General features: G+C 39.3%; 1 protein-coding gene across 2 annotated transcripts; it reads right to left on the bottom strand.

Annotated features, from left to right (window-relative positions):
• Positions 1 to 423: 423 nt before the first annotated feature.
• Positions 424 to 11,756, bottom strand: amdhd2 (amidohydrolase domain containing 2). Of its 2 annotated transcripts, none has more exons than XM_032537910.1 (12): positions 11,403 to 11,756; positions 9,992 to 10,129; positions 9,591 to 9,727; positions 9,009 to 9,148; positions 7,679 to 7,733; positions 5,955 to 6,167; positions 5,733 to 5,821; positions 4,811 to 4,955; positions 4,252 to 4,359; positions 2,233 to 2,301; positions 1,200 to 1,301; positions 424 to 1,113 (listed from the first exon to the last, which is right to left on the bottom strand). In XM_032537910.1, the coding sequence occupies exons 2-12, from the start codon at positions 10,072 to 10,074 to the stop codon at positions 1,034 to 1,036; spliced, it is 1,221 nt and encodes a 406-aa protein (XP_032393801.1). In that variant the 5' UTR covers positions 10,075 to 10,129; positions 11,403 to 11,756; the 3' UTR covers positions 424 to 1,033. The 2 variants fall into 2 exon arrangements, with proteins under 2 accessions (XP_032393801.1, XP_032393803.1); XM_032537912.1 differs by having other exon boundaries at positions 9,992 to 10,116.
• Positions 11,757 to 14,981: the final 3,225 nt, after the last annotated feature.

Raw genomic sequence — 14,981 nt, 5'->3', positions numbered from 1 at the left:
AAAGTGTCTATTTGGCTCGATTTTGTGGCAATTGCATTCATTGAACTACTGTGTCTAAGTGCAACCTTGAGGTACTAGTACTGTCATTTTCATTATATGCAATTTTAAAGCAAAAATATTGTACTCATTACTCATATTAAGCTGTTGCATAATAATAAAGAAAATCAATGTTTTTTACCAGTGGATGCCTTACAAAAAGCTATGTCTAGTTGTGGTTTCTTGTCATGTTTTAGACGACTATCAGCTGTTAGCAGCAGTTCCACACAAGAGTGACTTACATATGATTCTATAGTATACATGAACTGTAAATCATGCACAAACTCTACTACAGAACACGCACAACAGAAATCCACCCAAACAACAGATGAAATAAAAACAGTAAATGTTATTGTTAAGAAGCAGAAATATTACAGTAACATTCAGTGAAAGTTGATTTATGTAGTTTAATACCAACATGTTTCCCTTTAGTCACATCTGAGTAAAGTGTGAAAATAAACAGTAAAGCATCTGGAAGCATACTTTTATTGCAATAAGTTCATAATTTTAAAAAAAACCTGAATATGTCAGAAATCAACTCAAATCTACTTACATTCAGATAAAAGTACAATGAATTGGATTCAGAGTTCAATTGCTGATAGTTGAATTGAAGATGCTTAAATAAAAAATTCTCATGTGTAAAAGAAAAGCAAAGTCAGCCAAAAACAACTGTAGCAGTCTTGTGGGGGCTGTAACACACATTTTACACTCCATATAAACAATATTTCTGGATGAACAACTTTGCTATTCTTAGATCTAGAGGTCTTGAGGAAAGTTTGTATCTATATCTAAAAGGTTTAGCCTCTGTACGGTGGCCTTTTTAGGACATCTGAAGCCTTGTTTGAGCTTACCTGACATGTTCTAAATGCAAAGCATCTGTGTTCTGATGAACTAAAACATTCAACAGATTTGTGGTTCTGTGCATAACAGCGTCCCGTAAAGGCACCGTGGGTCCCAGCTGCCGGGCCGGTTTCCATCTGCAGGCTTTCTTCTTATTCTATGGTTCTTTTCTCCACACTTCCTCTCCAAAAATGAAGGTGGCTTTGACGTTGAGGGCATCATCGAGCAAAACGAGGTCTGAAAACACAGTCAGGGTAAACACGATTAGTGTTTTGGCCTACACACAGCAGAGATGGGGATTCTTTTATGCAGTAAATCCTGACCTGCGTCTGATCCGTAGTCCAGGGTTCCCTTCTTGTGGCTGACACCCAGGAGGTTGGCAGGATGGAGCGAGGCAGCTTCCAGAGCTTCCTCTACACTGCAGCCTGTTCAGAGAAAACATGGTGGAGTTGTTGGTGAAGTTAGGGGTTAAATAACTGGGATTTAGATCCTGTTATGCATCTTAAATTCTCTTCTAACTCTGCAGGATTCTGGGATTCTGAGATTTTCAGGGTTTTAAAATAATGAAGAATATTTTATGTCGTGAAAGAACTTGCTATTTTATAATAAATTATATGCAGCTCTGGTTTTTAAATCATATAACCCTCATGTTGTCCTCGGGTCAAATTGACCCGTTTTCCTATATTAATGTTCTTTTTAATTACCTACTTGTAATTACTCAAAATAACATGATTATTTACACACAACGCTCTTTGGCAAGTACAAATCTCTATTTTCATTAATTTTGGGTGTCTTATTCACTTTTATAGCATTTGGAAAAAAATTGAAGTTGTTTTTGAAATAGAATGGATTAAAAGTTGACTATCCATCAACATACTTTCCTTCAATTTTAGTCAAAATAATTCCTAATTTCTGCTTTTCTGAGTCAAACATTAGGTATAATTTCCTATAAATGAGATTTATTGATCATGAATCCCAAAAATAACTGTAAAACTGTAAAAACGTTAATGAGTTAGTGTTACGTAGTGTTGAAAACATCAAAAAAAAGTGACAAACATTGAAAAAAAGCGTCAAAAGTATTGAAAAAAGGGACAAAAATGTAAGAAAAAGTAAAAAGCATCCATAAAAAGTGTCAACAAAAGTGTGGATTTTCAATTTTGACGGGAAGACAACACAACGGTTAAAAGGCATTAACTCTTAGGAAGTCCCGGGAAAAGATATATATTTCCAGGAAGTGATCATTTTAAAACTCTCGTGAAAATTCTCGACTCTACACAAAGGACAAGAGAGTCGTAAAATCATATCTCGTTCCAACATTTTTAAACTGGAGTATTTTTTGGCTGCCTTTAAACTCACCTGAAGCATGTTTAAAGTGGCGTACACACATGTCCATCGTGGCAATGCTGCCGCAGAGCGTCTTAGTGCCTAAAAGAGAGAAAGAGTTCAAAACACAGAAGTAGTCATTTAAGCTCACGTTACATGACTTTCACAGTGGTCAGATCACTGCACTGTCTAAGCTTCCCAACTGGCTTACGTTTTATAATCTGGAGTCTATGTTGTAATCTCGGCTGTGATTTTCACGGGACACGGGACATGATGTAATACTATGATGAGCAAGACAGGATTTGGTTCGAAAAACAAGCGCTGCAAGTTGTTGTTGGCTGATATGGAGCAATAAAACAAAGAAGAAAACATAAAGAAGGGTGGGGGCATCACCCTTCTTTACTTTTATTCTTAATTAACTAATTTTAACAGGCCACATCCAGACCAATTTGATCTCAAGTGGTTTCGGATCAGTAAAACCATGATGGGTCATGATGAGTCTGGTGAGGAATATTAGATTCCTTAAGCATGCAACGGTGCTGTGAACACACCAAGTACAATGGCTTCCCATTTACCTATGTGAAAGAATAGGGACTGGTCCATTTTGAAAACCTGACTCCTCTGTGTCTACTTTTCTTCTTTTGGACAAAGACACGCTCCACGGTTGGCTCCTGCATGAACAGCAGCCTGTAAACTTGACAGTGTGTGTGTGTGTGTGTGTGTGTGTGTGTGTGTGTGTGTGTGTGTGTGTGTGTGTGTGTGTGTGTGTGTGTGTGTGTGTGTGTGTGTGTGTGTGTGTGTGTGTGTGTGTGTGTGTGTGTGTCTGTGTGTGTGTGTGTTTCCAGCATAGGGACTGCTAACCTTAGTAGGACAGTGCCATCTTCAGTTGACAGATAGAAATAGCTCTGCATTTTATTGCTAGATTGGAATTAATGACCTGCAGTTTTTAGACTGTAAAGTCATCCAGTGGGCCGGATTGGACCCTTCAGCGGCCCAGTTCTGGCCTTAGGGCTGTATGTTTGACAGTTCTGGGTAAGGGGTTGTTGTCGTTGGCACACGTGTTCACAAAAGAACTTGTTTCCATGCACCTTTACTTATTGTAGCATGTTTCCTTGAGGTATGACAACAACAACTTGTTGCAAATGCAACACATAAGTCACATATGAACATATGAACGCCCGAGGAGTTAGATCCTGACATTGTCCAGAATTTCCATTTCACACATGTAGCACACAACAGGAGACGTACATGTATCAGACACATTCTCACTGGAAATACTATGTTTAGTTGAGGTAAAGGGGGGCGCCTGGGTAGAGCGTGCAGGAGGCAGGACATGCAGGAGCTGGGTTGTAATTTGGTCATAAACAATCAAGTCAAGACTCTCTCTTAATGTCCGATCCAAATGATTTCGACATACAGCTCCTCCAGGCAATGTCTAGATAAGTTCAGGGTTGCATGTTGAAATTAATCATTGCATCACGATGCGGACCTGGACACTTCTGCATCCAGGTGACAGACCATAATGGATTACTGCCTAATGATGTTGTCTTGTTAATTTTCCGGTCGCTGCTTTTTTCGCCTGTTGTCTGCTGTGTTCAGACTCCCTACTTTCAGGAAGTGTCTTTTTGAAGACCACATACAGTTAAAAGGTGAGTTCCTATATATCCGACTGCTTGAATTTGTTGATGAAAACCATGTGTAGCAATGTAAAATAATATTGAGGAGGTGAAGCATCGTGATGCATTGGGATATTGAATTAATTCAAGTCCGGATATTTAGCATGCTAGAAATCTGGGATGGGTCCACGAGGCACTGGCACGTGCGTCACTCAAAGCACCAGAGAGCCAAATAGCGAGCGCCAGGCCAACACTGATTTGCCTCGGATGTGGGAATGTTGTCGTGGAGCTCCCAAACACTGTTGGCCAGTGAAAAATGAGGACCAGTGTTGTGTAGTGTAAATTAGGCATAAAACTATATTTGTGTTACCTCCATACCAGCACCACAATTAAATAGAAAATGTATTGGTACAAAAACTGAAGAAAAACTTGAGACCTGCAACGTAAGCGTGCAGACCCTGGATCTCAATGACCTGCTGGCCCAGAGTGTGACGCCCAGGAGGGAGACCCATTGCTGTGATCGCATCCGTCACCAACACCAAACCTGGAGGTGCAAACACATATCAAAGGCATCAGTTTATTTTTAGGACGCGTTATAAAAAAGATGAATAGGAACGTGCATTTTTCAGAACAGGCAAAAAAAGAAAGCAAAAAATCTTCAGCAAACATATCTTTCTAAATGATTATATATTATTCAAATAGGGATTCCCATGTTAAAAAAGGAGAAGAAAGAAGATAAAAACATATTTTTCTATTTTTGTGCTTTAGTTAAATACAAAACAATTTAATTCTGCACTTATTATACATGTATACATACACATAGTATGCATGCATACATGCACACACAGATACACATGTACTGTATACATGCATGCAAACACACATACATATACACGTTGTTCTCTTTTGGCTAAATGACGACAGGAAGTGACATCAGGACTTTGGCTGTCTATAGTTCAGTACTCTTTCTATTGACAACAACAGCCTCCACAGACCTGAAGGGTGAGCTCTGTGGGCGATGCGTAGGGCCGCAGGGTTAGTGTGGATCCCGTCAGCTATCATGCCGTAGTAGACTGTCCTGCCTGCAGGAACCTGGTCGCTGGTCAGGAGACCCACTATACCAGGGTCCCGATGGTGGAACTGGATCACAACACAGCAAAGAGAAAAGCAGATGCTTTAGGGAGGGAGGACTGGCAGTTTGACTCCCAGACGATCCCCCTTCATACAGTCTAAGCAATGCACTGAACTGCACCTCCACTCTACAAACTGTCTCATGATTAGGGATGGGAATCACAAGGTACCTCAACGATACAATAAGATTTCTCACAATACAGAGAATATTGCGATACAGCAATTCTGCGATAATGAATGTATTGCTGAACAATCCAATAATGACACAGCATGAAATTGTAACTATGAATACAAAATGCCCATAAAAAAAGGTTCTCTCTTTTTTCACTGTGGTTCGATCCCTGGCCCTGCAGTCCCATGTCGAAATGTCCTTGGGCAAGACTCTGAACCCGAGTTGCCCCTGATGCTGTGCCTTCGGAGTGTAAATGTGTGTGAGTGTTTATCTGATGAGCAGGTGACACCTTGTACGGCAGCCTCGGCCACAGTGTGTGAATGTGTGTGAATGGTTCCTGTACTACATAAGAACAGTTCATTTACATTTACATTAAATAAAAACTACAGAACCCAAGAGCAACCTTGGGCCCAGACTTTGGACTTAAACGTGGCTTGGGTATCTGTTATTTTCCTCAAAATGCTGTCAGCCATCCCGTTGAAAACGTCTTCCTCTTCAACTCAAGATTGTTTTACCCTTTTCTTCTAAAAGGTCATTCTTAAGATCATGCAGTGAAATGTTATACGCTGCATTACAATATTGTTAGACACAGTTTCTGAGACTGCGAGACTCACAGGCAGCATGGCGTTAAAGAGGTGAGTGATGAAGGAGGCTCCGTGATGAACGGCCTCCTCAGCCTGGGACAGGTTGGCCACAGAGTGACCTACATGAGGGAAATAGTAAATGAGTCAGAGGAGTTTGCAGAATAATACACTTAACAGAACTTCATTGTTTTTCTTCAATTCAAGGTGTAAAACAAGGTTTTTGGGGGAAATGAGTGAGTACGTGGTGCTCACCTAACGACACAGTGATGCCCCTCTGGCAGAGCTCCTTCACCACCGATTGGCTGCCGCCCAGCTCGGGAGCCAGTGTCACCATGGCGATGTTGTCCAGGCCACCGTAGGCCTCCATCAGGTCCTCGATCCCCCCAGACTGGAAGGTCCGGAGAAACTGCTCTGGGTGAGCTCCTTTCTTCTCCACGCTGATGAATGGGCCCTCCAGATGAAAACCTCCAGATATGTACAATATGAATTAGTGCTGTCAGTTAAACGCTTTATTAACAGCGTCAACGCAAACCCATTTTAACGGCATCAAATTTTTAAATCACGTTCTTTTGGCCTAGCAAACTTTGCAGTTTGTAGCAACGTGAGAAAAACTACAACAACACACCGGATCTAGCTAGACCGGAAACAAAACAACAGGCACGCCACACAGACACACCGTTTGGGCTCGCAAGCCGGCCAAAGAGTAGTAACGTTACGTTTTGAGTAGGTGGCGAGTGTGAGACGCTGAAATGGACGCCGATAAGATTCTGGATGGAAAGTTTCCTGTTTAAAAGTTGCCAAGTGTTCCATTGACGAGACCAAAGTGATCTGTGTGTTTTGTCGTTGTGAACTGAAAAATCATTAGAGCACGTCCAGTCTGAAATACCACTGGGTGGCCAAGCCCCCCCCCCGGTCAAATGTTTTTCACTCTTTTATTGATGGAGAGTTACACTGTGAGAGAGATTATTTGCTCCAAGTGATAATGTTACATGTGAAATTGAACACTACAGTAGGCTATATACCAATGTTGTTTTCAATGAAAAAAACTACTTACACAATGCAAGCCAATAAACTTTTTCATATTGATAAAAGCACTAAAATGGAAAAAAAAAAGAATGGGACAAAAAGAAATCAAGGGACATTTCGACTAGATACAAATGTGCGATTAATTGCAAGTTAACTATGACATTAATGCGATTACTCACGATTAAATATTTTAATCGTTTGACAGAACTAATGTAAATATAAATACGTGAAATATTTTTAAAGGATAAGTCTGCCTATTGTTTCTGTTTTATTACAGCCTGACAGGTCTTCTTCATGTGTGCCATAAAAACACATCGATGAGCCACACTATTGCACTGGCTGACATGTTAACCACACACACTGTGGTTAAATCTTGTAATCAACCCCACATACACTGTCCTGCTGCTACTGAAAAACAAGTTCAGGGCTGTTTTGATGTACACAGTGCCTCTGCCTTATTATCTATTTTATATTAAATGGGACCATAATTTACAACATGTACATAATTCTGTATCTAAGGAGACTTGAAACTAGCAATTGAGATGATAAGAGTCATTATGAAGATGTTTGCTGAGGTAATAAATCAAGTAAGAAGTAGGATTATTTTCTCATAGACTTCTTTAGAAACACTTCTTTTTGCATGGAATGGTTTTGCTCCCTGCTGGAAATGAGATAAAATGCAGGTTAAAGGCACTTCTGCATTGGCTTCACTATTCAGGTCTGCAAGCTTCGTCCATTATTATCCACTGTCCACTATTATCCATCATCCACTTCGTATTATTAAGCATTATTATTATTAAGTCTATGCTACGCATCTTCTCTGTAGTGTCCATGTTGTTTCCACTTTACGACTTAAAGCTTGTGAACACAGTGAAGTCGGAAGAATGACTTCCCAACTGGGGCAATAGGACTATCCCAGGAGCACTTGAATGCACCACAACTAATCTTACCAAGAACTCCAGCTCCATGCTGTCCTCCATCGCTAACTTTGATCTGAGGAAGAACCTGAAACACACGTTTTAGTAATGGGGGGGATCAATGACAGATTGTATGTGCAGCAGCTTCATCTCACAAATAATAAAAACCAAGAAAATCATTACTCAAACATTACTCTGAAAAGCCAGCAGTGACACTTACTCATTAAAACCAGTGGGAGAACAGTGTAATGTACTGTAAAGTTCACTGCTTGAAAATGAGTGGAGTTTGATCGATTTGTGGAAGCGATTAGTGTCAGACAGCAGCTAATTAGACGACCTCATGTCTGTGTCCCCCAGTTACTGCTTTACTGAGATTAATTCTGTCAGTATTTACTTCAAAAAGGTGTTTAAATTAGAGCTGCAAAGATTATTCGATTACCACTATTAAATGAATTGCCAACTATTTTGATAATCCATTCCTTGGTTTGAGTCATTTTTCTGAGACATTTAAAAGTTCCATGATTACAGCTTCTTAAATGTGAATAGTTTCTTCTCTCCTCTGTGACAGTAAACTGAATATCTTTGAGTTGTGAACAAAACGAGACATTTGAGGACGTCATCTTCGGGCTTTGGGAAACACTGATCCACTTTTTTCCCCATTTTCTGATATTTAATATTTATTTTCTCAATAATCAACAGATTACTTGTCTATAAAAATAATGGTTGGCCGCATAATCATTTGTATTCAGTATTATTTATATGTAGCAGGTTTTCAACTGTGTGGGCTTAAAGCCCAAGGCCTCTGTAGCTGGTTAAAGTATTTCATATTAGTAATTTATTTGGACCATGCACATAGGGCTGTGCAAGATATAGATATTATATTGATATCTATTTATGAGGCTAGATATAATCCTACATGTTGGATATTGTAATATCGCACAATATTGCAAGTGGCGTCTTTTCCTGGTGCATAACAGTAAAGGCATGTCATTTTCTGAACTTTCCAGACTGTTATAGCTGTTCTATTATCTCCCTTTACCCACTTATCATTATATCCACATTACTGTTGAATATTTATCTAAATTCTCATTGTTAATTCTCTGTGTCAACATTTTGTGAGGAATTGTCAACTCTACAATATCATCGCAATATTGATGTTGAGGTATTTGGGGATATTTGATTTTCTCCATATGTGAATTCTTGGTTATACAGTAGCTTACAGAAATAATATTATCTTTACAGTTACGCTCATGATAGACACTCTAAGGCCCCGTACATACTTGTGATCGTCTGTCTGCAGCCTGATGCGGACTAAGCACATGAAACCTATTGAACCTATTGATTGTATTGGTGTTGGTGTTACCTTGTGGTAGACAGCGGGAGGCGAGGTGACCAGAGTGGGACAGAAAGACGTCACGCCGTGCTGCAGGATCTTTTTGGCCACAAAAGAAACTCCACTGCTGACGTTGTCGGAGGCCTGAGAGAAGTCAATGCCGTATCCTCCTGCGTGGGAGAGGACAGACTGCTGAGGACATGTTCCAGAAGATTGATTTCTAACAACACGTATTTACATATTTATGTCTGCACCAAAAACTAGACTGTGAAAACTTGATTAACTATTTTTTTTATTTTGAACAAATTAAAAAAAGAAAATATATATATATATATACACATACGTACACACACACACATACATATACATAAATTACAAAATAAAATAAAAACAATTCCAAAAAGGAACATGATGAAGCCAAAGCTTGTATGTTTCCCACCACTCGTTCATTTTTGGGTAGAATTCTTTTCTTTGCCAATATTTTCTCAATAATTACATTATTAGTAATTTGGTTTGTAAAATGTTGGAAAACAATGGAAAGGAAAGATGTTTTTTTCCCAACCAAGTGTCCAAAACTATGTGTGTGTGTGTGTGTGTGCGTGTGTGTTTTACCATTGATCTGAACGTCTATAAAGCCCGGGGCAATGATGCTGCCTTCACAGTCCACACGCTTATCGGCATAACCCTTCTCATCAAAAAACAGCTTCTCGGGATCTAAAATCTTTCCTTCACGCACCCACAGGTCATCTCTACACACACACACACACACACACACACACACACACACACACACACACACACACACACACACACACACACACACACACACACACACACACACACACACACACACACACACACACAAACACAAACACAAATAACTTTGTATTTCTGCTTTACCACATCTCAGAAGTACTTTTTACTCCACTCCACTTAGTCTAACAGCTTCAGGTACATTTAAAATTATGTTTTTTCACCCCCCCAAAGTGTGAGCTTTGTGTGTGTGTGTGTACCTCTGCAGCTGGTGGTCTCTCAGTATCCTGCAGTTGATGAACTGAGTGATGGCAGCATCAGACACTGACTTGTTGGACGGCATGTTTTTCTCTCAGCAGTTGAGTGGAGACAAACGCCGTCCTCTCTTCTTCAGAAGACTGAAAGACGCAGCAGAATAAATCAAAACACAAGCAACTGCCAACATTGTCTGTTTTCTGTTTTCAAAGCCTATTATGACATTGTTGCCATGACACCTGGGCTGCACCTAGAAATTACATGAAGTAATTGATTGATTAAATCGTACGCATTTTTTTTCAAGCAAATTTAAAAGTGCCCCTTAATCTAAGCTTTACAGTTGCCACCATGTTCTGCTTTTTCTTTGTCTAATGTGATAATAAACTAAATATTTAGGGCGAAAACACATTGGGAATTTTTTTTAAAATACGTCAGGAAATAGCAGTGGTCGAAGAAGTACTCAGATCTTTTGCTTCACTAATGCAGTATAAAACTACTCTGTTAAAATTAAAGGTACTGCATTCAAAATCGTATTTAACCAAAAATACAAAAGTATTAGCATAAAAATACTTAAAGTACATACTTGTTATGCAGAATAACATTCTATTACTGGTATTGTAATTATCAACACATTAATGTATTCATCACTCTAAGGTTGCAGCTGGTAAAGGTGGAGCTCATTTTAATTGCTAAATATACTGCTGGGTAGATTCATTAATCTATAATAATACATCATCGTTTTTTTGTTGATTAAAGTAAAGCAGTTAAAGGTACACTATTTCCCAATTATAGTTGAGTAGAAGTATAAAGTAGCATGAAATAGAAATACTAAAGTACAAGTACCTTCAAAATTGTACAATACTTGAGTGTGAAAGGTATTTTAAAGTGAAAAAAGTCCATCACAATTTCCTAAAGCCCAAAATGATTTCGTCCAAATAGGATATTCCATATAGGCTATGTATACAGCATAAGACAAATAGAAGGAGCAAATAATCACAATTAGGAAGATGTAACAATGAAATTTGTGTTTTATTTTGTAACCCTGGTGTGTGGGGCAGTTGAAAGTCATGTCTGGTGTACTTTCTTATGTACTGACTGCCATCACTGTCTATGATGCACCAGTATTAAATCATATCTGATCTTATCAGTGTAGGAGGAGCAGCAGCTGACTTTGACCCCTGGTCTTCTTTATGCTCTCAATGAGTTTACTGATTGATGTTGCAATAACCAAAATTATATATTAATCTACTTTAATCATCGTTTTTAAAATAAGAACACGTATACTTAATCTGTCTCTCTTTGGGAAACTATTACTTGTGGCAATGAACCGTTATTTTCGTCAACATTCACAACGCCAAACGTTACCCAGAAAACAGTCAATTGAAGTCGTCCATAGCTCTGACCTACTTTACATACCTTGAGAGAAAAAGAAGTCAAAAGTCTGAAAATTTACAGCATCCAGTTGTCAATGCGGCGTACATTAAATGCGCAATACAAAACGTATTCATGTACAAATTAAACTTGTTCAACCGTCACTCCGTCGCTCTTCTTCCACAAATATACAGGAGCAAGCTGCAGTAAATTAGCGTATTTTTTAACCGAGTTCGGCGACCGTACATTCCGTGTTCCCCTTCATCTATTCTGACATTAACAGGCAAAAGAAATAACTATACCAATGTTTTATGTTTTAAAAGTACTTGTCTCTTGTTGGTGCCTGCTTCTGAATCCTTTTAGCTGAGTCTGTCGATTACACAGGGAAACGGATGTCATGTGACAGGTCAGCTGATCAAAATAAAAAACACCGGCCCTGCTTTTACCGACGATGAATGCTGTAGTATTCTGACCTTTTACTTAAGTAAAAGTTCAAATACATTAATGTAAAAATAAAAAATTATATCCTAATAGTAAAAGCCTTGCATTTAAAATCCTACTCTGAGTAAAAGTACACAAGTAGGCTATTCTTAATTGCATGAGGTAAAAGTACAAAAGTACTCTTGGCTTCATTATCAGCTTCATGCAGTAAAAGTACAGAAGTATTATCAGCTTCATGCAGTTAAACTACAAAAGTATTATCAGCTACATGCAGTAAAAGTGCACAAGTATTGTCAGCTCCATGCAGTAAAAGTACAGAAGTATTCTCAGCTTCATGCAGTTAAAGTACAGAAGTATTCTCAGCTTCACGCAGTAAAAGTGAAGTGTCTCTGTCTGAGACTGAGATCTGATTCCATGTGACATTATCAGATATTAATACTGAAGCAACAGTGTGAGAGCAGCATGTTACTGTTAGTAGCTGCTACTTCAACCACTTTACACTTTTCTACAGTTAATAGTTTAGTCCAGTGGTTCCCAACCTAGGGCTCGGGGCCCTCATAAGGGTTACCATATACATCTGAGGGGTTGTTGAAGGGAAATTTTCAAATTTTGTAAAATATTGGATTTCTTGTGTGTTGTTACATAAAATGGAAACACTGGCTCTCTGATTTGACCAATTATGATTGCTTTGAACTGAGGTTAGGGTCCTTCATTATAACATATGGATTCAGAAATACAGCAATACATAAGAAGGTGAAGAAAAATGTAGAAATAAATTGAAAGTATTTATTTATACTTGTATTTATTTATTCATACATTTATTTCCTCATTTATTAATGCATTTACTGAGACTTAGGTCATGTTCCATCCTCCATACTTCTACACCCAGCGATACTTTCATGTTCCCAAATTTCTTCAATCACAAAGCCCCCTGAGTAGGAGAGTGGATCCTGTAGGTTGGTGGTCTCTGATCCAATTAGACTGGTATCTTTGATGATGGGCTCACAGGAACGCCACAGTATCCTTTCCTCTCCAAACTCACTGATCATAGGAAACTGAGAGGAGAAGGAGATTGACTTTCCAGAAAAGTCTGGAGATCTGGATTGATTTGTTAAAAACGGGCAGTAAAAGGTGATGTAGTCGTTGGAGCGGTAGGATAATTGACTAATGAGTTTTACTATTGTAGTGTCTGGGATCCCTTACTACCCTTATATTCCTTATTACAGGCACAAATAGAAACAAAGTGTGAGTTTTGTGTGTGTGTGTGTGTGTGTGTGTGTGTGTGTGTGTGTGTGTGTGTGTGTGTGTGTGTGTGTGGTTGTGTGTGTGTGTGTGTGTGTGTGTGTGTGGGGGTGTGTGTGTGTCTAGAACCAGTAGAGGAGCTAAAACCCAACGTCGTTGTTTACTCCCCCGCAAACAGAAACCTTTCTTCGGATATTTCTGTTCTTCCAGTAGGGACTTGCATAAGTACACAATGCTTATTAAGCAAAATCATGTAATTATCTTAATATTATTCATATGTAAAAGTCTGAAAGGCTTTCTATCTGTCGACTTTTCTTCACTGTATGCACATATGCAATGTGAATGTAGAAAATATAACTCATTTAAAACTTTAACTTCCTACTTTTTCATATTCACTACATTGAATGCAATCCAAATCCTATATATATATATATATATATATATATATATATATATATATATATATATATATACTGTATATGAAATAACAAAAAACTATATATACTGTACATAGACAGTATATAAAGGTTTTTGTTATTTTATTTTGTTATATTTAAGTGTTTTTGTATTCACTACTAACTTTTTTCTTTAATGGCTTTTGTGTCTATTTTATTTTATTTTATTTATTTTATTATATGTTTTATATTTACTATTTAGTGTTTACTTTAATGGAGCATGACATCATAAGTATATCAAACAATTGTGTCCTACTTGTATAACCGGAGTGAGAATAAACATCTTACATGTTGAATCTAACTTGAAGTATTTTCACATTATTGTATTTGTACTTTTACTTCAGTAAAGGATCGGAATCCTTCTTCCACCACTGTTGTATATATAGCCAACAGTAAGTCTGAGTGAGCATTCCCACCACCAGGTGCGGGTGCGGCTGCGGGTGAGGGTGCGGGTGCGGGTGCGGGTGCGGGTGCTGGGCCTGTGAGGTGAGCAGGTCCATGAAGTAAAAATCCAGCTCAGCCGATGTTCACTCTACCAGGAAGTGCTGCCCCAACCTCAACCTTCCCCCCCGCTCCAGTTCAGAGTGGCAGCCCCCTCCCCATTCCTGAAAGTCAACAATAAACCACGTTTCCAGTAAGCTGGATACCTCCCCAAGTCCTGCTCATCCCCATGGAGACCACTACGCGAGTCCGTAGTCCTGTGTCTGCTGGCCAACCCAGGCCACCCATGAGGAGAGAGAGAGAGAGAGAGAGAGAGAGAGAGACTGTGTATTTATTCCCCCAATATGGATCAGAGAGTAGATCTCTCTTGAGTCCCAGTGCCAATGCTCCTCTGCGTTCCCTCTGCCTGGACACAAAGAGCAGACTTGGCAGCAGCTCTGGTGCGTATTTGAGAGGAGAACAGGACTCAGAGTGCTCATACTATATTTTACAGCCTCACTGTCCTCTCTTTTGTGAGACGTGACGTCAGCATTCCCCTCAGTGCAGTGTGAGTGACACAGTAGCTTTGTTTTGGAGTCGCCACATCTCATTCACGGCCGCTTAACTCCAGAGTCCGTGGCTGTGTGGTGGCCTTTCAGGTTCCCTGATTCCTTAATCCGCTGGTTTTTTAAGGCACTGAATAACCAGCAGTTTGTATGCTCAGCTCAGGGGCGGCCGGGTGCTTCTGCTTTATGGCAATTGTTGACTTGCAAAACACGCCTTCAGGACACCGTGTGACTGATACACTGAGGGGGAGACTGCCAGTGGGGTCATGGTGAAAGGTCCTACTGCTCACATGTGGATGCTGCCGAGAAGCAAGAGAATCAAATTATGCCGTTTCCACTTACAGCTTCTCAGATGTGAGAATTTGTCTGATGAGAGATTAAACTGAGTTTTTCTCTGTTGCCTGGACAAAACAAGACTTTGAACATGTCACTTTCATCTCATTAAAATCAGAATCAGAATCAGCATTATTTGCCAGGTATGAGGACACATACGAGGAATT

This window comes from Etheostoma spectabile, chromosome 15, assembly GCF_008692095.1.
Source record: "Etheostoma spectabile isolate EspeVRDwgs_2016 chromosome 15, UIUC_Espe_1.0, whole genome shotgun sequence".
Classification (NCBI taxonomy): Eukaryota; Metazoa; Chordata; class Actinopteri; order Perciformes; family Percidae; genus Etheostoma; species Etheostoma spectabile.
The sequence above is the reverse complement of the archived record's forward strand: the minus strand, read 5'-3'. Positions and strand labels throughout refer to the sequence as shown.